This window comes from Hemitrygon akajei, chromosome 12, assembly GCF_048418815.1.
Source record: "Hemitrygon akajei chromosome 12, sHemAka1.3, whole genome shotgun sequence".
NCBI classification, from domain to species: Eukaryota; Metazoa; Chordata; class Chondrichthyes; order Myliobatiformes; family Dasyatidae; genus Hemitrygon; species Hemitrygon akajei.
Window position 1 is genome coordinate 57026483 of NC_133135.1, and position 24249 is coordinate 57050731.

Here is a 24249-nt window from a genome sequence, read left to right on the forward strand (position 1 = left end):
GAATTTCCCGTTCTACTACACATGAGTTATGATGTTGAACTGAGTTGTGGAGAGATTTTCATTTGGATGTTTTCCCTGGTACAGACAGGTGATTTCTTTTTCAGGACTGAGCAGAAGAAAACGTTCTGTTGCTCACTGTGCTGTGCTTCTGTCAGATTTTAAAAGAGCTGAAAAATGGAAGTCCAAAAGAAACACAGTATTTATAAATAGACCACATTTCAATTTTTAAACTTTATTTCAATTTCAAAAAAAAGCAACATTTAACATTTTAAACAGTTATGACAGTACAATTTCCATACTGTATAGAATTTTGAATTTTAAATTTATAAATGGCCAGACCATTTCTTTAATACATAATACATTAAAACATAGTTGCATATTCATAATTATGTGCAATGAACCAACAGGGAAAACAGCCACTGAGGGAATGACATATATATTTGTATATATATATTTATATAAAAACATCAGTATTTACAAAATAGCACGCAACATCAATGGAGCCATTTCTTATTTTTGTTTCAGTTCCCTCCCTCTCTTCTGAAGGTGTTGACTCATCATGCTGGGATATGGTCACGCAGGCCCAAAGGTACCTCACCCCTAGTAGCCATTCAGTGTGTGCTTCTTAGTGGGTGACCTGACAATCGATGTTGACAAGCTATCAAACCGTGAAAGGTATGGCAGTGAGTGTGAGATAAAAACAGTTAAAATGTTGGAAATACTCAGCAGGTCAGGCAGCATCTGCAGAGAGAGAAACAGAATTAATGATTCAGGCTGATGACCTTTCATCAGATCCAGAATCATTCAGTGAGCATGACTGTGAACCACTCAACATCCACAAATGTGCTCGCTTCAGTCGGTGCCACTGCATAGTAATCAGGAATGAGGTCCCTCGCCAATTTTTCCCTGCCTAGTACATGGGACATGAGGGCTAATTGTAGCAGTTCAACTTTTGTCCAGCTGAGACTAATCGATGCAGTCCAAGGTTCAAAACCTTTAATTTGCACCACATATTTTACAGCAAGCATTGCTTCTACTCAGGAGAACATTGATATATCTACAGGGAGATTCAAATCTATAAGGCAAAATACAGTCAGAAATGGTCAGGTCTGATTATTTTTCTCAAATTCCTAGAAGTACATTCACAATGCACAGTTGTGCAGAATAGTGCCGCAATGGTTCCAAAAAAAAAACAAGGAACAAACACTTTCTCTTTCATTTCCAAAATAAACTGAAGAATGTGTATGGTGTAATAAGGACCAGCCTTGTAAAGGTGTTGAAGCTCTATCCTTATCACTGCTGAGGGAAGATTTCAACTGGAAGTGTAACTTAACATCAGAATAAAATATTTCCTTTAAAACCAGCTTTCAGCCTCAAATGTAGCAGCAACACTCGAGATTGTAGATTCCGGCTGGTGGGTGACTTCAAGAGTGGAGGTACACACAGGCACAGCTCTTCCAATGCTGACTGGTATTTGATGTTACAGCAGCTAGTCTGCACAGCTGATAGAACATTACTGCACAGTACAGGCCTTCGGCCCACATCGTTGTACCAACCTTTTAATCTGTTTTAAGATCAATCTAACCCTCTACTTCCTATCATCCATGTGCCTATCTAAGAGTTTCTTAAATACTCCTAATGTATCTGCCTCTACCACCACCCCTGACTGGGCGTTTCAATCACCCACCACTCTCCTTAAAAAAAACTACCACTAACATTCCCCTATATATTCCTCTAATCACCTTAAAACTATCTGCCCTCATACTAGCCATTTCTGCCTTGGGAAAAAGTATCTGGCTATACACTCAGTCTATGCCTCTTATCATCTTGTTCTCCTCTATTGTCCCCTCCCATCCTCCTTTGTTCCAAAGAGAATTGCCCTAGCTTGCTCAACCTATCCTCATAGGATGTGCTCTCTAATCCACAATCTCCTCTGAAAGCTTTCTCATCCTTTGTATAATGAGGTGATCAGAACAGAACACTATATTCCAAATGTGGCCTAACCTGGGCTTTATAGAGCTACATCTTACCTCGTGGCTCTAGAACTCAATTCCCAACTAATGAATGCCAGCACACCAAACTCCTTCTTAACAACCCCATCGACCATTTGTTTCATTGGGCTTTTTAGGGAGTCTGTAACTCCTCTGCTGTTTGGCCTGCTAGCAACCATACTTTACCAGCCTCTAACAAAGGGCTTCTCAATATTTTTTATGCCACAGAGCCTTACCATTAACCAAGGGGTCCACAGGCACCAAGTTGTGAATCCTTGCTCAAAGATGTTACCCCTTGCATCTCAGACATCACCTGCGCTGTGTTTACCATCTGAGACGTGGGTCAAAACCATGTATCTGAGTCGCACCTTGCAATATACCTTACCGCTCTCAATGACAGGGTGAATGTTTTGCTCCGATCCACAAGTTGTCACCAAAGTGTATTTCCCAGCTCACTAGAAATAAGCTATTCAAAGAATCACCACTAACTTAGTAGCAATGATGTTTGCACTGACACTGTGTTTCTACAGATCTCATTTTAATTTTTTAAAAGAGTTTTTTCAGTGATTGAAATGGAAGTATGTTTAGTGGAGTACCTGCAAAATGATTGTCTTCATAATTATCCACACACTTTGTACCGTACTCCAGCCTAGATTCAGGAGCCACCAAATACTAACTTATAGTTATGCAAATCTTTGGCTGGGACAAGAGTTTGTAGAGAAAATATTGATTTACACATTTAAAGCAATTTCATGTGGTCCTTGTAACAGGACAGGACTTGAGTTTTAAAGCAATGCATTTTTAACAAAAGTGTAAATGTAAATTTGTTTTACGATTATTTGAGAAAACACTCTGGATGCACACGAGAGATGAAAAGAAAATCCAAAGTGGATAATACATCCATTTTTTTCACATTACAACATATTTTCTACATTTTGCTTTTATTTTGTAAAAATTGCAACCACATCACCAAAGCAATATTTCTGAAGAAGCTGCTGAAACTAGAATTCACGTTAGAATTTGGTAAATTTTTGCACTGACATGAAACTGGCATAACATTCAGACTGGAATGTTAACATTGGAACTGCATAATAAGTTAATCTGCAGCTGTAAGATATAATTTTAGAACCCATCCTAAGGGTCCCATCTGAAATGTCAGCTTTGACTGACCCCTTTTACATTGTACTGGATTTTTCCTTCTGAAAAAGTTAACAGGCCTGACTTTCTGTTTGAGGAAACAAAGTATTTATCCTGTAATAGTGCACACCTTCCCTCCTTATGCCTCTCTTTCCCTCTAAAATATAGCATTGCTTGGCAAAATTACTCTCAATCATCATCTGGGAGATATCAAAATGGACAAGTTCCCAACATTTTTTTAATATATAAAACTTAAACAATTGGCATCAATACTGGTGAGTTCAGGGGCTAAAAATTCAGAGAATACGGTATATTTTCTTGGACAATTCCACTGAAATACAATGCTACATGTTCAAAGAGGCATAGCCTACAGGTTAATAATGATGTCTCTGAAATGCCTTTAAGCTGGAATACAGACGTTTGACGTTATGAGTGTATGGGAAGGTGATTACCAAATTACAAATACATTTGTTACACTGTAAAGTACGAAATGTTACCAATGTCACGTTAATCATATAGTAATACTGTTCGGCGCTTTCTGGTGTTACTCCAACTTCCAGTTGTTAGAAATGTTCTGGCCATGTGGAACAGTAATTTAAAATCAGAGAGTAAAAGTTTGTTTCATGGGTTCAGTCCTTAATGACTCCTAGTCTGAGTTTAAAAAGCTCTCTGGGGAGTCGTTTTGAACACCGGGCAGAGGTGTGAGACTTCAGTTGTCAGCCATATATTTCCCTGCAAAAGGAAAAAAAAACTAAGTAAGAAATACTGATGTCACACCCTGGTAAATTACTGTCAGCTGACATGCAGAATTAGTGTCTGAGGCAGAGTGATAGAAGCTTCATTCCACATTGACATGAAATGTATCTGGCCATATTGTAAATACTTGTCCTTGGAATCTCCTTGGGAGTTCTCTGGACTGATTGCCCTAAATTCGGTGCAGATCTGAACAGGTGCATTGTATCAGACCATCTATCAACCTGTGTAATTGAGAAGGGTGCCAACAAATTTCCTGCTTTGACCTTTGAGGAATTGATCCTGTCCATTCTGATGGTGAGAGAGTAGTGTGTAATATTGGGGTATATAGTGTGTGATTTTGGGGGCTCTCATTTTATGTAAGTCTGGCAGGCATTCAGTGCAAGTGACAATCATTCACTCTGGACAGCTAGCAATATGATATGGTTCAGAATGATGGGTAGCAAGAGAGTGGATACTTTCTGCTTGATTGTATGATCCAAATAACCGGCAGTACTTGCCTGACCGAAAGTGATAGTCAGGGTCTTATTCATGTTCGAAAACTATGTTTCCTAAGTTGGAGAGAAACTGGACCTTAACAGTGGAGTGGTGATGATATGGGCCAGTCTCTGTGGAATGGTGATGATATAGGACAGTCTCTGTGGAATGGTGATGATATAGGACAGTCTCTGTGGAGTGGTGATGATACAGGACAGTCTCTGTGGAATGGTGATGATACAGGACAGTCTCTGTGGAGTGGTGATGATATGGGACAGTCTCTGTGGAATGGTGATGATATAGGACAGTTTCTGGAGTGGTGATGATATGGGACAGTCTCTGTGGAATGGTGATGATATAGGACAGTCTCTGTGGAGTGGTGATGATACAGGACAGTCTCTGTGGAGTGGTGATGATATGGGACAGTCTCTGTGGAATGGTGATGATATAGGACAGTCTCTGTGGAGTGGTGATGATACAGGACAGTCTCTGTGGAATGGTGATGATATAGGACAGTCTCTGTGGAGTGGTGATGATATGGGACAGTCTCTGTGGAATGGTGATGATATAGGACAGTCTCTGTGGAGTGGTGATGATACAGGACAGTCTCTGTGGAGTGGTGATGATATGGGACAGTCTCTGTGGAATGGTGATGATATGGGACAGTCTCTGTGGAATGGTGATGATATAGGACAGTTTCTGGAGTGGTGATGATACAGGACAGTCTCTGTGGAATGGTGATGATATAGGACAGTCTCTGTGGAGTGGTGATGATATGGGACAGTCTCTGTGGAATGGTGATGATATAGGACAGTTTCTGGAGTGGTGATGATATGGGACAGTCTCTGTGGAATGGTGATGATATAGGACAATCTCTGTGGAGTGGTGATGATACAGGACAGTCTCTGTGGAATGGTGATGATACAGGACAGTCTCTGTGGAGTGGTGATGATATGGGACGGTCTCTGTGGAGTGGTGATGCTATAGGACAGTCTCTGTGGAATGGTGATGATATGGGACAGTCTCTGTGGAGTGGTGATGATACGGGAAAGTCTCTGTGGAGTGGTGATGATACGGGAAAGTTTCTGTGGAGTGGTGATGATACAGGACAGTCTCTGGAGTGGTGATGATATGGGACAGTCTCTGTGGAGTGGTGATGGTATGGGACAGTCTCTGTGGAGTGGTGATGATACGGGACAGTCTCTGTGGAGTGGTGATGATATGGGACAGTCTCTGTGGAATGGTGATGATATGGGACAGTCTCTGTGGAGTGGTGATGATACAGGACAGTCTCTGTGGAATGGTGATGATATAGGACAGTCTCTGTGGAGTGGTGATGATATGGGACAGTCTCTGTGGAATGGTGATGATATGGGACAGTCTCTGTGGAATGGTGATGATATAGGACAGTTTCTGGAGTGGTGATGATACAGGACAGTCTCTGTGGAATGGTGATGATATAGGACAGTCTCTGTGGAGTGGTGATGATATGGGACAGTCTCTGTGGAATGGTGATGATATAGGACAGTTTCTGGAGTGGTGATGATATGGGACAGTCTCTGTGGAATGGTGATGATATAGGACAATCTCTGTGGTGTGGTGATGATACGGGACAGTTTCTGTGGAGTGGTGATGATACGGGACAGTCTCTGTGGAGTGGTGATGATACAGGACAGTTTCTGTGGAGTGGTGATGATATGGGACAGTCTCTGTGGAATGGTGATGATATAGGTAATTTTCTATGGAGTGATAATGATATAGGACAGTCCCTATGGAGTGTCTCTGCTGCCTTTGGTGATGTGGTGGGAAGGCAGGCTCATTAATTGCTGAAGCAACACTACATTGTTGGTATTCCAGCACGAAGGACAAGTTTGTAGGTATCCTGTTCTAGGCAGTGTTTCTCGGTCAGACTTGTGAACAAGGCTACAACAAGCCCTGTTATAAAGTATTACAGGGGATCTTGAAGCAGCCAGTGTCAATGAAATCCACAGATTCACCACACTCTGGTCAAAGAAATTCCTCCTCATCTCCATTTTGTAAGGAGCACCCCCTCTATTCTGAGGCTGTGTCTGTGGTGAACTAGATATACCTGTCTGACTGCTCCTGTTGGCTCCTCCCACAGACCCCTGTATAAAGGCGACTGTGGGCTGCTGCTCTCCCTCTTTCCCCAGGATGTAGTGTTGTTTATTCTTCCAGTCAATAAAAGCCGATACCACGCTTCCGACCTCTCAGCGTGAGTTATTGATGGTGCATCAGTGTCTTCTGGTCTTACTCCCCCACCATAGGAAACATCCTCTCCGCATCCACTTTATTGAGGCCTTTTAACATTTGATAGGTATTAATGAGGTTACCTCTTGTTTTCCTGAATTCCAGTGAGCAGAGGCCTAGAGCCATAAAATGTTCCTCAAATGATAAGCCTTTCAATCACAGAATCATTTTTATGAATCTCCTTTAAAGCCTCTCCAACGTCAGTATATCCTTTCTTAGATATGGGGCACAAAACTGCTCAAAGTACTCAGTGCTTTATAAAGTGTCAACATTACATCCTTGCTTTTATATACTATAGACAGAGTAACAAATGAGCATGAAAGAGTAAATAGGAACAGATACTGTAATCCTTGATCTACCAATAATCAATCCTGAAATATGAACATTAAACACCAAAGGTAACAATCCAGGCCTTACACAACAAATACAGAAATGCTAATTGTTTCCTCAAAAACTAGCTGCCACACATTAATTTCAGAAGCAATCACGTCTCACTCTTCTGATACAGGAATCTGCACATAATTCTGCGCTATCCATCCACAGCTGGGTTTCGATGGATCAAAGATATCTAATATAGCTAAAAATATGTAAATAAAATAATTAGATGCTATTGATAAAATTATTATATTATGTATGAGGTTTTGGTGTACTGGGAGGCACGTGATAAAGTAGGCCAAAGTACGCATGGTTTCCTTCAGGGGAAATCTTTCCTGACAAATCTGTTGGAAGTCTTTGTGGGAATAACAGGCACGATAGACAAAGGAGAGTCAGTGGATGTCGTTTAGTTGGATTTTCAGAAGGCTTTTGACAAGCTGCCACATATAAGGATGTTGAACAAGTTAAGAGATCATGATATTATGGGAAAGATACCAGCAAGGATGGATGATTGGCTGACTGGCAGGAGGCAATGAGTGGGAATAAAGGGAGCCTGTTCCAGTTGGCTGCCGATGACTAGTGGTGTTCTGTAGGTGTTGGTATTGGGACCAGTTCTTTTCATGTTATATTTCAATGATATGGATGATGGAATTGATGGCTTTGTGGCCACATTTGTGGATGATGTGAAGATAGGTCAAGGATCAGCTAGTGTTTAGGAAACAGAGTCTGCAGAAGGACTTAGACAGATTAGGAGAATGGGCAAAGAAGTGGCAGATGGAATATAGTGTAGTGAAGTGTATGATCATGCACTTCAGCAGAAGGGATAAAGGCATCGACTATTTTCTAAATGGGGAGAAAATTCAAAAATCAGAGGTGCAAAGGGACTTGGGAGTCCTTGTGCAGGATTCCATAAAGGTTAACTTGAAGGCTGAGTCGGTGTTGAGGAAGCCAAATGAAATGTTAACATTCGTTTTGAGAAGACTAGAATGTAGGAGCAAGGATGTAATGCTGAGGCTTTATAAGACATTGGTCAGAGTATTGTGAACAGTTCTGGATTCATTATCTGATTAAAGATGTACTGGCACTGGAGAGGATCCAGAGCAGGTCCACATGAATGATCCCAGGAATGAAAAGGTTAACTTAAGAAAAACATTTGATGGCTGTGGGCCTGTACTCACTGGAGCTTAGAAGAATGAGGAGGGATTTATTGAAACCTATTTAATATTGAAAGGCCTAGATAGAGTGGATATGGAGAGGATGTTTCATGTATTGGGTAATTCTAGGACCAGAGGGCACAGCCTCAGAATAGAGGAATGTCCATTCAGAACAGAGATGAAGAGGAATTTCTTACCCAGACAGTAGTGGATCTGTAGAATTCATTGCCATGGATATCTATGGAGGCCAAATCATTGAGTATATTTCAAGTAGAAGTTGGTAGGTTCTTGGTTAGTCAGTGCATCAAAGGGTATGGGGAGAAGGCAGGCAAGTGGTGTTGTGAGGGATTAATCAGCCATGATAAAATGGTGGAGTAGACTCGATGGACCAAATGACCTAATTTTGCTCCTGTGTTTTATGGTCTAAAATTAACTGAACATTATGTATATTCATTATGTATATTTAACACTATATTAATACATGTAGATCAACAAAAAATAAAGCAAATGAAACAATCCTCTCACCTTTTTAAGTGAAGGATGGCCTGCTGATTCAAGTGAAGAGGCTAGCAAGCATTTCCAGCCTCCCCAGCTCAGTGCATTGCTGACTCAATCCTGGACACATTCATGAACCCAGTGGCAGTACAAAGGGTCAGAGACATTGCTACCTGACCTCCAATGCTACAGCACACAGGCTTGCAGGCCCTGAGCAGGCTGATGTACACAAGGCATCAAACGAGATTCTGCAAGTGCTGGAGATCTTAAGCAACACACACAAAATGCTGGAGGGACTCAGCAAGTTTGGCAGCATCAATTGTTTGGGCAGAGACTGGTGAAGAACAAAGGATTCTGATGAAGGGTCTTGACACACTTTGTGTGTGCTGCAGCTCACCAGTTGTTGTCAATGGACCCACCAGCCAGCTGTCAGAATAATCCTGCTTAATAATTACTTTCTTTGGGTACTCCAGCATTTAGCTGCCTTGAAAGGCATAGTGAGGCAATGAACTTACAGTCAATGACTCACGGATTTTGTACCAAGGGCCATATTTAATTCCCTTGTGATGCAGACCTTTTGTGGCAGATGTTGACACTGAATGCCAAGGGACAGGTAACCTCTCCAGTTCCCTGTGATCTCCTATAGCAGGTGCTCTGATAACATTTCAGTAGTCACCAACTGGAAAAAAAACGGTGTCTTTTCTGCCAGGGTAGAATTACTCCCCAAGTTATTGGAGCCAGTATCTCCGTAGGTTATTGCAGACTCGAGGATGAATCCAGAAAGCTCTCACATATTCAAAGTTGTGGCTCAAGTGTAGGCAGGAGATGCTGCTTATAGTGAATCTTTTGAAAGTGGCACACACAAAATGCTGGAGGTATTCAGCAGGTCAGGCTGCAACTATGGAAATGAATAAACAGTCGATGTTTTGGGCCAAGACCCTTCATCAGGCCCACACATGAAGAGGCAAGATGCCAGAATAAGAAGGTTGTGGGAGGGGAAGGAGTACAAGCTTGAAGGTGATAGGTAAAGCTGGGAGGAGGTAAGAAGCTGGGAAGTGATAGGTGGAAAAGGTAAAGAACTGGAGAAGAAGGAATCTGATTGGAGAGGAAATTGGACCATGGAAAAAGGGAAGAGGAGGGGCACCAAGGGGAGGTGATAGACAGGTGAGGAAGAGGGTAGGTGGCCCAGAGGGCAGAATTGAAGAAGAGGGAAGGGGTAGGGGAAAATTACTGGAAATTGGAGAGACTGATGTTCATACCATCAGGTTGGAGGCTAAGCATGTTGGAATGGGAATGGAGATTGGAACTTAAATGGGTGGCCACCGGGAAATCCCTCTTGAAGCGGTGCTCCATTCTACATTGGGTCTCGCCAATGTAGAGGAGGCCGCATCGGGAGCACTAGCTACAGTAGACGACCCCAATAGATTCACAGGTGAAGTCTTTACTCCCCTGGAGGGACTATCTGGGGCTCTGAATGGAGGTGAGGGAGGAGAATAGACAATGAAGCATTTCTTCAGCTTGTAAGGATAAGTGTCAGGAGGGAGATTAGTGGGGAGAGGTGAATGAACAAGGGAATCACAGAGGGAGTGATCCCTGTGGCAAGAGGAGAGGTGGTAGGAGGCAAATTGAGTTTTTGAAAGAGAGTTATTTCTTCATGTGACTTGAAACAACTTTACTAAAAATGTGGGCAACAGCCTTGCGAGAAAAGTTAAGGAATTTCTCCTTGATCCTGGGAAATCAGACGGGTACAATCGCAGCAGAATTACTAGAATGGCTGTGTATCAGAGGGACTACACCAGCCTCTTGAAAGAAGGCTGAATAGGCTTTGTCATTGTTATGCTACTCCTTGTTCCTATGTACATTTCTCTTCTTGGAAGAAGGCAATGATCTTGAGAATTACCTGCTGCAAATCTCTTTTTGATGAGTGAAAACCTGTATCCTCCTCCGACCAATTCAATATCGGCACCTGAGAGTGTGCTCCCTTCGCTGGTGAACTGGACAGCCAACGTTGCAGGTTTACTTGGGCCCTCAGACAGCTGAAACCTGGCCAAGAGAGATCCAACACCTAAAAGAAACCATGGAAGAATCTGTGTTTGGAGAAGGATAGAACTTCACCTTCAAAAAAAAATTAAGGATTGGCAGCTATACTTAAGTTTACATCATGTTTGAATGCAGGCATGAAGCACATCACCAGCTTCCCATTGTACACAGCTGTCATGTGGCTTAGTACACGAAAGTGCTAGAAGAGAGAAGTTAAATTGTACAGAAATAAAGTCAAGAAAGTTGTATTTGTTTAGTTATGGATTAATGGTTGACATATATTATCTTCAACTCCATGTTCACTGGTAGGGAGAACCAGATTTGCAACACTGCCTTATGAATTTTGTTGATTTTCCTTCTAAAATTAAGGGTATCTCTATTTCAAAACTTTTGTTGCATTTACATCACACAAACTTTAACTGTATTTCAAATTATTTCAGTTTTGCTCCTACTGATCCCCCTATCTATGTATCTGAACACCACGTATAATTATACAGTGAGGAGAGAGAGCCAATGATCTACTCTAGGGCCTTTACAATAACTTCTGAGTTTTCTTTGCAATAGATAAAAGGCAAATTTTCTTTGTCGTTTAGCACTTTGCCTGACTCATGGTGTTGTGGTTTTGTCAGAGTGAACGCATTTTCACAAATGTGAGACTTTGCTTAATGCAACTGTTCCAAACATACTCAGAATTTTTAATCTGGCTAAATTGTTGCAATGTTGCTGGAGTCTAGAACGAAGGCATGATCTTATAATAAGGGCCATTGGTGTTCAGTCATTGGGTATGTTCATGACTGAGATTTGTGAATACTATGGGGTCGCAGGATGTGGGGATTGGGAGGCAAAGTAGATTTGGGGCATTACAATAGATGTGATTTTATTGATTAACAGAACAAGTTCAAGAGGCCAAATGATTCACTTCTGCTCCTAATTCTTATGCTCAGCATAAATCTTTGTCATATTTTGAGTTTATTTTTAAACTGCTGGGAGCAGAAATAGAGTCTGTAATGGAGATTTTTAAAAAGTTTAGTAAAGTTACCTCCATTTTCAGATTTCTGGGATAAATCAGGGATCTTCCAGAGTATCCTATGTTGTTCAGCATTCCTTGAAAAACAAATGGAAGTCAGGATTTTACTTAGCAAACTTCAAACTATTGAGGCAAACAAGATCTGTCTAAACAATTAGCAGGTGACACAGCATCCACAGAAAGAGAAGCAGAGTTAATGTTTTACGTCAAGATGGACATTTCAGTGGATGTGAAAGAGACACTCAGATGTTATGTTGCCTCCCAGGTGCCAGGATCAGTGATGTCTCGGTTTGGTTCCAGGATATTCTGAAGGGGGAGGATGAACAGCCTGAAATTGTGATGCTTATTGGTACCAATGACATATGTAGGAAAAGGGATGAGGTCCTGAAGGGAGAGTATTGCAAGTTAGGCAGAAAGATGAAAAGCAGGACCTTCAGGCTAATAATCTCTGGATTGCTGCCTGTGCTATGTGCCAGTGAGAGTAATAATAAGGTGCAAGTCCTCATGTAGGATCCTTAAAGTTAACTTGCAGGTTGAGTTTGTGGTGAGGAAGACAAATGCAATGTTAGCATTCATTTCAAGAGAATTAGAATATAAAAGCAAGGATGTGATGATAAGGCTTTATAAAGCATTGGACCAACTGCATTTGGAGTATTCTGAGCAGTTTTGGACCCCTTATCTAAGAAACAATGTGCTGGCATTGGAGAGAGATCAGAAGACATTAATGAGAATGATCCCAGAGATGAAAGAGTTAACACATGAGGGGTGTTTGATGGCTCACTTGAGTTTAGAAGAGTGAGGGGTGGATCTCACTGAACCCTATCGAATAATGAAATGTCAGGTTAGAGTGGATGTGGTGAGAATGCTTCCTATATTGGGTGAGTCTAGGACTAGAGGGCGTGGCCTCCGAATTGAGGGATGTCCATTTAAAACGGAAATGGGGAAATATTTCTTTAGCCAGAGGCATGGCAAATTTGTGGAATTCTTTTCCACACAAGGGTGTGCAGGCCAAGTCACTGGGTATATTTAAGGTGGAGGTTAATTGGTTCTTGCTTAATCAGGGTATCAAAGGATATGGGGAGAAGACAGGGGAATAGGGTTGAGAGGGTTAATAAATCAGTCATGATGCAATGGTAGAGCAGATTCGATGGGACAAATGGGTTAATTCTAATCCTAGTTATTATGGTCAAAGACCCTCCAGATGGAATACCATGTTGGGAAGTGTATGGTCATGCACTTTTGTAGAAGAAATGAAAGGGTTAAATATTTTCTAAATGGAGAGAAAATACAAAAGGTTAAGGTGCAAAGTCCTTGTGCAGGATTCTCAAAAGGTTAATTTGCAGGTTGGTCTGTGGTAAGGAAGGCAAATGAAATGTTAGCATTCATTTCAAGAGGACGAGAATATAAAAGCACTGGATGTAATGTTGAGACTTTATAAAGTGCTGGTGATGCCTCACTTGGATTATTATGAGCAGGTTTGGCCCCTTATCTTAGAAAGGATCTGCTAAGACTGGAGAGGGTTCAAAGGAGATTCATGAAAATGATTCTAGAATTGAAATGCTTGTCATATGAAGAGCATTTGATGCCTCTAGGCCTGAATTCACTAGAATTCAGAAGAATAAGGAGTGGCCTCATTAGAACCTAGCAAATGGATAGAGTGGACATGGAGAGGATGTTTCCTCTGGTGGGAGAGTTTAAGACCAGAGAGTTTAAGCCTCAGAAAAGAGGGGTGTCCTTTTAGAATGGGGATGAGGAGGAATTTCTTTAACCAGAGAGTGATGAATCTGTGGAATTCTTTGCTACAGGCAGCTGTGAAGGCCAAATCTTTATGTATATTTAAATCAGAGGTTGATAGGTTCATGATTGGTCAGGGTATGAAGGGATATGGGGAGAAGGCAGGAGACTGGGTGAGAGGAAAAATGGATCAACCATGAAGGAATGGTGGAGCAGACTCGATAGGCCAAATGACCCAATTCTGCTCCTATATCTTATGGTCTCATCAGAACTGAGAAAGTTCATTTTGATTAGTGGGGTGGGGGTTGATGGATGGACTGGGAAGACAAGGATGGACATGGCCTAACTGGAGGATTTCGAGTACATTCATACTCAAGACATTGTTCTCATCATATCCTGAAACCCAAGCTTAATGCCATATATTAGTACAAGCATGTCCTTACCACTCTCTGGAAGACATCAACTGACTTTATCCTAAAGTTATTGTGGTCTGTATTTGCACTTTATTCTTCATGTATGGCAATATATTTCAGATGTATGGTGTGAAGCATTCTGACTGGTTGCAATACTACCTGCTACAGATTCTCCAATCCAGTTCAAATGAAGCTTATAAACCTAGCCAGATTCATCATGGGCACAATATTCCCCTCCAACAAGGACATCTTCAAGAGGTGATGCCTTAAGAAGTTGGTATCTATCATTAAGGGCCCTCACCATCTGGGACATGCCCTCTACTCATTCCTACCATTGGGGAGAAGATCCACTCTCAAATTTTCAGGAACAGTTTCTCCCCCCACCATCAGATTTATGGATCGTCCATGAACATCACCTCACTTTTCCTCTTTAGTGCTATTTATTTACTTATGATGATTTATAATAATTTTTATGTCTTGTGCTGCACTGCTGCCACAAAACAGCAGAGTTCACGACATACACTCAGTGGTGACTTTATCTGCACACATGCTTGTTAATGCAAATATCTAATCAAACAATCATGTGGGCAGCACCTCAGGAGTACAAAAGCGGGTAGGCATGATCAAGAGGTTCAGTTGTTGTTCAGATCAAACTTCAGAATGGGGAAGAAATGTGATCTAAGTGACTTTGACCGTGGAATGATTGTTGGTGCCAGATAGAGTGGTTTGAGTATCTCAGAAACTGCTGATCTCCTGGGATTTTCATGAACCATAGTGTTTAGACTTGACAGAGAATGGTGCAAAAACAAGGAAAAGCATCCAGTGACTGGGTGAAAATGCCTCGTCAATGAGAGAGGTCAGAAGAGAATGGCCAAACTGTTTCTAATTGACAGGAGGAGATAGTAACTCAAATTAACCATGACTTGTAACAGTGGTGTGCAGAAGAGCAACTCTGAATGCACAACACATCGAACCTTGAAGTGGATGGGCTACAGCAGCAGAAAGCCACTCCGTGTTCCACTCTTGGACCTAATAAAGTGGCCACTGTGTGTATGTCAGAGATGATAAGCCTGCTTCTGATTCCTATATTCACCCTATAGGAGATACTCCTCTTGTCCAATCTATTCCTTCCTCATCCACTTAGGAATGTAAAACTAACTTGTTTCCTCCCTTTCCTACTTCTGATGAAAGGTCCTTGACTGTTTTACTTTCCACAGATGCTGCCTGTTCCACTGAGTGCTTACAGCATCTTATTTCCAGGCATCTGCAGTTTCTTTAATTTTCGGATTACTTCACAGTCACAAGGGTGTTGATGCATATAAGGGAGATGCTCCAGATAAATGGGGGAGTTCTTTGACGATTTACTGTATGTCTTGACTAATTGCTTATTACACATGTAATGGGTGGGTGATGGTCAGCTTGATGTTCGACTATTAGAATCCAGTCAGTGCATACACACTTTCTGACAAGTTTCATAAGAAGATTATGAAATTTAGTATGCACAATTATGCAATTTTTCGTGTTCAGAGAAAGAATGTGCAAGGGTAACAAACTAAATTTAAGGATGGCGCCAAAGCAGATACTTGTGAGCCTATTCACTCAGATCTTTGAATGTAACAGGAACCAGTGTAAAGACTAATCATTAAGTATGGACATGTCTGCTAACCTTTATGGGTGGATATGCAGTGTAAATGCAGATGCCAGGAAGTAAGATGCTGTGTGTTACAGCACCAGCCACCCGGGTTCAATTCCGCTGCAGCCTGTAAGGAGTTTGCACATTCTCCCCGAGATTGTGTGGGTTTCCTCTGGGTGCTCTGGTTTCCTCCCACATTCCAAAGTAGGTTGGTAGGTGAATTGGCCGCATGGGTATAATTGGGCAGCATGGGTTCGTTGGGCCGGTAGGCTCTGCTACTGTGCTTTATCTCTAAATGGATCAATAAATAAATGAATACATTTGTAAACATGATCCAGAAGCTATACAGAGAACACATTTGCCGCCATATTAGGAAGGACATAAAGGCTTTGTGAGGGATAGGCAGGCAAAATGCTAAAATGGCACTAGAGTGCCAGACTTGGTGAGACCTCAAAAGCTGGAAATATTCTTCTGCGTCCAGTGCCAGAAGGGCTAGTAATCAGAGCCCAATTTTGAAAGTAATTGACAGAAGTACTGGAAGGATCAAGAAAGAAAACTGTACATGAAGTTGTGAGTCAATCTCTAATATTGATGTTGAATGGACTGTTCCAAGTAAGTTACAAATGGAAAGGGGGTAATTCTTTGTAAGAAAGGGAGTTACTGGGCTATGGAAAAGAACAAACAAGTGAGATTAATTGGATATCTTTTTCAATGAGCCTCGTCTTCTTATATGTGGTATCATTCTATAATTCCACAATAATTGGGAGTAGAAAAGCTCGAGCTTAGTACACTGGATCTAGAATGGCTGCAAGGAAAGTATGAATTTATTTGTTGAGTAGAGTATGCTACAGAACAATCAAGAATTATAGACACAGGTGGGATAGAATGTAGCAGAGTGCAACATGGTTGACATTTAGGAAGAGTGGGAGGAGTGAATGGTGATTAATAATAGTGTTGGGTAGTGATCAGGGTGGGTAAAAAGGTATCTATAAGATAGAAGATGTCAGGGTTTGATCAGAAACAGCTAGAGAGTACATAGGAAGGATCAGAACAGTGTATGGACAACATTGGAGAATGGGAAATGGTGTCAGGTCTTTCCATGGATTTTGTGTCAGGAAGGATTATCAGGCTAACAGATGCTCTGGGCTAGATAAGAAGATCAGGCTTTGAACAAATCAACCCACTGACTCATTGGGTGAGCAGAGATAATCTCTTACCAAGCAGCAGGCGGAAGCACTGCCTGTACTTTTGCAACTCCTCCATCGACAGGAATGAGGAACTGGACATTGTTGAGAGCTACAGGTGTAACCATTGCCTCTGCGTTATACTTGTAATCTACTCGAAGATCAGTGCAGGTAGGTTCACAGCGCCAGCTCACTGCTAGGTTCAGTGGTGTGGATTGAATGCCCTGGGATGACACCTTCCAAAAAAAAACTGGGTATTAATTCTGTATGATTTTCAGTGTTTTTATATGAATAAATGTCTCTTCCAAAAGTTCATCTCTTAAAGACCATAAGGCACAGAAGCAGAATTAGGCCATTTGGCCCATTAAGTCTGCTCTACCATTTGATTTATTTTCCCTCTCAAAGCAATTCTACTGCCTTCTCCACATAAGCTCTGATGCCCTTGCTAATCAAGAAGGAATTCACCTGTATCCCTGTGAAATAGGCACAGGTTTTCTCAGACTACAGTACCTGTCCAAGTAATCGGTACCTGAGCCTTGGCAGTCAGTGTCATGGGGCTATCTGACTGAAGGCAACATTATCTGAATTCTAAGCAGGTTCACTTTTGGGAGGATTCACTTGGTTAAAAGAGCAGATTAAATCTTGGGTCCGAAACAAACTCCTTAAAGGACTGTCTTTTAGTCCAAGATAGAATGTATTTCCTGTAACCAATTGGCCCCCAACTTTGCAAAAGGGACTTAATATCAAGTATAAGGCTTTTTCTCTCCAAATGCAAAGCACCTAGAATCTGCTTCAGCTAAAGGTCTGGGACAACTTTTATACTGCTATTCTGATATGATGAATTGTGCAACTGTTATGTTTATTCAATGCATATGGATCAACTTCCTTGCTGAGTGTTCTTACGCTGTTTAGAACTGCAAAAGATGGTGACAGAGATCAAAATTTCTAGGCTGATGTGCTACTTTTGTGTATATGAGACGTAGGGATACTTTGACTTAGATATTATTTAATTCAGATTCTGGTCATCAACGTCTCTGAATTTCTTTTAGATATTCCCATTATCAATAAAATAGATATTTATTGAATATGACCCCATTGGTTGTTGGTGCATAATCAACTTATTCACCGAATTCCCCAAGACATTGTAGCACCAGTAACACCATTCAGCAAGCCATCTATTTATATTTCTGCAGTTGGTGTACTATGGGAAACATAAGGAGTTTTAACTGCTGGTAATTTTATGTGAATTTTCTGTGGTATAGAGCCTTACAGAGGGAGAAAATTTGACTGCCTTATTTCCAGATCTGTCACATTTTTTTGGAAAGTGATACCACACTACTAGTATATATGTTCCATTTAAATACTACTTCTCATTGAATTAATCAATTATAGGCCAAAGACTGCTTTGCTGCTTTGACAATTAACATGGGCTTTCTGACATTGCCCAATGAAGGAGATCTCTTAAAGATACTGTATTTCAATCTTCTAGTCTATGGAAAGCTGGAACCCAAGATGTTAAGGCCCTGCCCATTGCTACACCAGTACCTGCACTTCATATCCTGCAGGATTTCACCAGCATAACTCCATAAACACCACCAGAGGATAGAATAATTCTACCTTCCACACCTCCAAATCTCAAGGGAGAAATGCTTCAGCTGGCAGTTTACTCTCTGCATTATACCAAGCAAGCTTATTCTCTGTGGAAAATGATCATAGAATGTAGTGCAGATGGCAAGATGGGAATACTGGGTCAACATTTTAACTGACAAGTAAATCTGATCAATGCAGAAGTCTAATCTGACAAAATGTATATTTATTGATCATTGGTTTGTATCGCAAAAGTCCAAAGTCTATTCACCTGATATTTTAGCATATCCACATTGTAATAAGTAGCCTGTGGTTTCAGCTCAGCCACCTTCTTTAAATGAGTCATTAGATTCGGCATGTTTACCCAGAATTCTCTTGTTTTGGCATCAGCTTGAGAAGTGTTACTAGACAAGAGAAGAAAAATGGTTAGCCAACAAATTTAAAGAAGAAAGAGACAGAAAATGTTAGGCTGCAGTCACGAGTTAGTTCACAGTTTGCTCATGCCTCTGAAATTAGGAAAGGTTAATATATACAACAGCTCAACACTCCTAAACACATTGACATTTTAGTACCTGCTTTTATACAATGTGCAATCTCTAGCTCATATCTCAATTTAGATAATAATGTCTACAATCAAGATGATTTTGGATACCTCCATTCCATATGATATTTCTTATTCCAGATACCTAGATAATGATTGACAACTTAATTCTGTCTTCAGAGATACAAGACAGCAGATACAGGAATCTGGAGCAACAAACTAAATGCTGGAGGGAGTCAGGAGGTCAGGTGGCATCAGTGGAAGGAAGTGAACAGTTGATGTTTTGGGTGGAAATCATTCAGTTAAACTACTGATCAATCTAGCCTTTTGAGGAGATCTGTCAGACCATTTGTGCATTGGCAATTTACCTTGTACAAATAGTTTTAGTGTACTAATGTATACAAATGAGCCACTTTTCATCTTGGATAGCAAAATATGTTGTACTGAAATTACCTGCAGAGAAGCTGGGGGTTCGGCAGGATATGTTCTAATCGGCTGCAGTTTGTTATGCAGAATGTGAGAACAGCAGGGCACTGGTTATTGGCAAAGTGCCTTGTGATACCTGCTGGAAACGATAGAACCATTTCTCCTGTAATCTTCACAATGCACCTGTTCATTAAAACAAATAGCTAGATGTCAAAATGAAGCAAAAAATAAAACAGCTGTGTCAAAAATATCCACCAATAGGATTGAGATAGAGAATATGAGAGAAAGATGCAATCATTAAATAACAAGAAACGCAAACACAAGTAACAATCATGAGTTCTTGAGTAAAACAGTCACTTGAGACTAATTGATTGTAAAATTTATTAAAGCACAGAATGACAAAGAATATCAAAAAATATCATTAGTTGCACTAAAGTGGAATCACTTCTTCAGGACAAAAGAAGGTCATTCAATACATTAAGCCCACTACTGAAGACCAATAAGTAAGTTCAGCATGCATGCCATTTAGCTGCTCAGTTATTGTAGGAAAACCAAGTACTAAGTAACTCAAGCTTTAGATTCAAAATCAGGTTTATTATCACTGTAAAATTTGTTGACTTAACAGCAGCAGCAGTACAATGCAGTACATAATATAGAAGAAAAAACAAAATAAGATAATAATAATAAATAAGTAAATCAAATACAGAATACGTGTATTGAATAGATTAAAAATCGTGCAAAGAACAGAAATACTATATATTAAAAAAAGTGGGGTAGTGTTTAAGGGTTCAATGGAATCGGATAGCAGAGGGGAAGAAGCTGTACCTCCTACCTGATGGTAACAGTGAGAAAAGGGCATGCCCTGACTGCTGGAGGCCCTTAATAATGGACGCTGCCTTTCTGAGACACCACTCCTTGAAGATGTCCTGGGTACTTCATAGGCCAGTACTCAAGATGGAGCCGACTAAATTTACAACCCTCTGCAGATTCTTTCTGTCCTGTGTAGTAGCCGCACTCCTCACCCCCATTCCAGACAGTGATGCAGCTTGTCAGAATGCTCTCCACAGTACAAATATAGAAGTTTTTGAGTGTATTTGTTGATATACCAAATCCCTTCAAACTCCTAATGAAGTATAGCTGCTGTCTTGCCTTCTGTATGACTACATTGATATGTTGGGACCAGGTTAGATCCTCAGAAATCATGACACCCAGGAACTTGGAACTGTTCACTCTCTCCACTTCCAATCCCTCTATGAGGATTAGTACATGTTCCTTCGTCTTACCCTTCCTGATATCCACAATCAGCTCTTTCATCTTACTAATGTTGAGTGCCAGGTTGTTGCTGTAGCACTACTTCACTAGTTGGCATATCTCACTCCTGTATGCCCTCTCATCGCCATCTGAGATTCTACAAAGAATGGTTGTATCATCGGCAAATTTATAGATGGTATTTGAGCTATGCCTAGCCACAGAGTCATGGGTGTATAGTGAGTAGAGCACTGGGCTAATCACACACCCCTGAGGTGCACCAGTGTTGATCGTCAGCAAGGAGGAGGTGTTATCACCAATCCGCACAGATTGTGGTCTTCCAGTTAGGAAGTCGAGGATCCAACTGCAGAGGGAGGTACAGAGACCCAGGTCCTGCAACTTCTCAATCAGAATTACAGGAATGATGGTATTAAATGCTGAGCTATAGTCGATGAACAGCATCCTGATGTAGGTGTTGGTGTTGTCCAGGTGGTCTAAAGCCGTGTGGAGAGCCATTGAGATTGTGTCTGCTGTTGACCTATTGTGGCAACAGGCAAATTACAATGGGTCCAGGTCCTTGCTGAGGCAGGAGTTCAGTCTAGTCATGACCAACCTCTCAAAGCATTTAATCACTATAGATGTGAGTGCTACCGGGCGATGGCCATTAAGGATTCAGCCTGAATCCTAAGGAATGGACATCAAAAGTTAGCTGTTCCCAGTAAATCTGATTGGTTAGCATTAAGTGCTTCCTATCCTTCTATCCGTCAGATGACTTGAATAACCTATCCACTTTCTGGTAATCACTTCCTTTGATAGAACTCAGAAGAGAACTTCTGGTTTGAGTCTAGTGTGGGACAGGTGAAGGATGTGGCAATGGAAATGAGTGTAACCATGCCCCAGTATTGAAGATGCTGGCTACCAGAGGAAACGGACACTGACTTCGTTATCCTTCCAGTAGACTTGAAGGATTTTGAGCAACAACAGCCTTGGTGGTATTTATAAAAGCAAGGATGTAAAGTTGGGGGTTTAGAAAGCATTGGTCAGACCACATTTGGAGTTTTGTGAGCAGTTTTGGGCCACTTATCCTAGAAAGGATGTGCTGGCACTGGAGATGGTCCAGAGGAGCTTCACAAGAATGATCCCAGGAATGAAAGTGTTAGAGTATGAGCATTTGATGGCTGTGAGTCTGTACTCACTGGAGTTTAGAAGAATGGGGGGCGAGTTCTCAATGAAACCTGCATGGAGAGGATGTTTCCATTAATGTTAGAGTCTAGGACTAGAGCTCACAGCCTCAGAATAAAAGATGTACTGTACCTGTAGAACAGAGATGAGGAGGAACTTCTTTAGCCAGAGAGTGATGAATCTGTGGAATTCACCACCCCAGATGGCTGTGGACACCAAGTCGTTAAGTATATATACACCTTTTAAACCTATTTAAATATATATTAAATAGGTCTTGATTAGTAAGGGTATCAAAGGTTACATGGAGAAGGCAGGAGAATTAGATTGAGAAGGAGAATAAATCAGCCATGATGGAAAGGCAGAGCTGACTCTATGGGTTAAATGAGCTAACTCTCCTCTTATGCCTATGGTTTTATGGTATCTATCCAGAGACTTGAAGTAATCCAAGTCTAAGAAGCAGATAGAAGAGCAGTGAACATTGCTGCCCTATAGACTATGTTGGCTTTAGGGTGTTGGTCCTCTATAACCTTTTCCTCCTGCACTGAAGACAATGCTGAATTTTATGATCCTCATTGTTGAAAGGTAGCTCTAGAAGTGCAGAAAGTGAACCACATCTTCCAGGGCTCACTGTGAACCTTTATTTTCAGCATGGTATTGAACCTTTCTTTTGTGGTATTCAGTGTTAAGGAATCTTCTCGTGTGCGTTAGTGGGGGAATCAGTGATGTTCTCAACATGAGCAAACGCAAGAATCATACTGTGGCTTGTCTGCTGGTTCTAGGTGCAGGTGATGTAGACTGAGTGGTGAAGCAGATCAGTTTCCCTCCAGCAGGAAGCAGTAGGTGGGGCACACCACTGAGTGGGAACATGTGGAACAATAAGTATACACTAAAATTAGTGGATCTGTTGCTTTGATATAAAGGCTTACATGCTATAGTGAAGAATACATCAAATGGAGATGACTTCCTCTGGCCAATCAATTTTGAGTAAAGGTCAAAGACGGTAGTGAGCTCATATGGTTGGTAATGCTCCCTGCATTTCTCCCGGACTGATGACATTGTGAGGATCAAGTCAACAGTGCCTTTAGATGGACAGAATCCACATTGTGATTTGGGAAGCAGCTCTTTGTCACTGGGAGATTCTTCTAACATCACCTTCCACTCCTGATTCTGCTCCATGAAGCAGGATGGGATGTGTTCCAGAATGTTTACAAACGCTGTCAACAAATGCAAATTCATCTCATTTTACAAATTAGCAATGTCAGCAAATGTGTTGGCGGCCTTTTAATAATGTACATTCTTTTAATTTTGTTGACAATAACCCTTGTGCATCATTCAAAGATTATGAAGATCTTTAATAAGATCAATCAATTTTAGATACATATTGTGTCAATTAAAATCAATCATTCACTGTGTCCTCGCAGGTTTTCCATCCTGAAGGAGGATACTCAACCAGAGCAATTAATATCAATAAGCAGAGGGTGCTCTCAGACGTTATTGCCTACATAGCTATTACTGACAACTAAAAGCAGATTGAGTATTAACAGGATACCCTAACTTGATTGGCATCATAGCTGATTCCTGCCTATCACTCTGACTAACCTGCAGGAGTTATTGTTGAGCAATTGGAAAGGTTTGTCTTTGCTGATATTTATTCCACCCCCCCCCCCACCCCGGCATTCAGGAGTACTAAAACTGTTTAGAAAATGTTTACTATTGAATTGACTGAAATCAGTTAAGTAACATACATTTTGTACATATGACATTTGATGCTTTAACTGAAGGTTGATTACTGACCTCACTACATAAATTAGTCCAACTGCTTACTCACTTGCTTGGATCTGCTCCTTTGAAGTAGGCATTGACAGTTTCTGTGAAGGCTGCGGCAACCGGAAGTGTGTCCTGTGCACCCATGGTCAAAGGACTGGGTCCTCGGGAAGCACCTGCAATGTAGGTTGATACATTTAACTCTTTGGTTTCACTTAGTTCATTTCAACAACAATCCACTTGTATTGCACAGTAGTCACTTAAACAGAGCACCAACAGAAGAGCAGCACACAGGTGAAAAAATCTGATGTGGCTTTAATCATGCAGGTGGTTTAAAAAAAAGTGAACAGAAAATTAGCGAAGATATATGAAAAAGAAAGTGAATTATTCCTTTGAATACTCCTTCTGTAAAACCTTAAAAATCTTGGGATGTAAGCAAATAGTTTTAAAACTTTCTAACCATAAACTAGAGTAAATTCCAGGTATGAGTTCCCACCAGTATTTTTGAAGTTAATTTTCGGTATGATTTCCCATCTGGAATATAGATATGGACAAATCTGCTCAGGCATTTTGAACAAACCCTTTGATGATGTCATTGAATAAGAGAAAATTTCATACAAAAAAATGAACCCTTACTTTTTCGCTTCACTTTCATAAACGCATTGATTCACAGTGGATAAAGTTTGAGGTGTATCATCTAATACCTGTTGTCTAATGACAGTTGTAACTCAGAATCTGTGAGCCTGCATATAATACATATCAATCCGTCTTCGCCCATTCTTACGTTTGTATTCACTTCCTTTGGTCTCTGGATACCCCT

At 41.0% G+C, this 24249-nt stretch overlaps 1 protein-coding gene across 10 annotated transcripts in view; it reads right to left on the reverse strand.

Annotated features, from left to right (window-relative positions):
* Window positions 1-212: 212 nt before the first annotated feature.
* sgip1a (SH3GL interacting endocytic adaptor 1a) overlaps window positions 213-24249 on the reverse strand; it is a 172336-nt gene continuing 148299 nt past the window's right edge. For all 10 annotated transcript variants that reach the window (XM_073063163.1, XM_073063168.1, XM_073063167.1 and 7 more), the window contains 7 exons: window positions 23494-23605; window positions 19263-19418; window positions 18540-18672; window positions 16715-16917; window positions 11730-11794; window positions 10551-10715; window positions 213-3860 (listed from right to left, as the gene is read on the reverse strand). In XM_073063163.1, the coding sequence (XP_072919264.1) occupies window positions 3838-3860; window positions 10551-10715; window positions 11730-11794; window positions 16715-16917; window positions 18540-18672; window positions 19263-19418; window positions 23494-23605 (857 nt within the window). In that variant the 3' untranslated portion in view covers window positions 213-3837. The remainder of the gene's footprint in view (window positions 3861-10550; window positions 10716-11729; window positions 11795-16714; window positions 16918-18539; window positions 18673-19262; window positions 19419-23493; window positions 23606-24249) is intronic.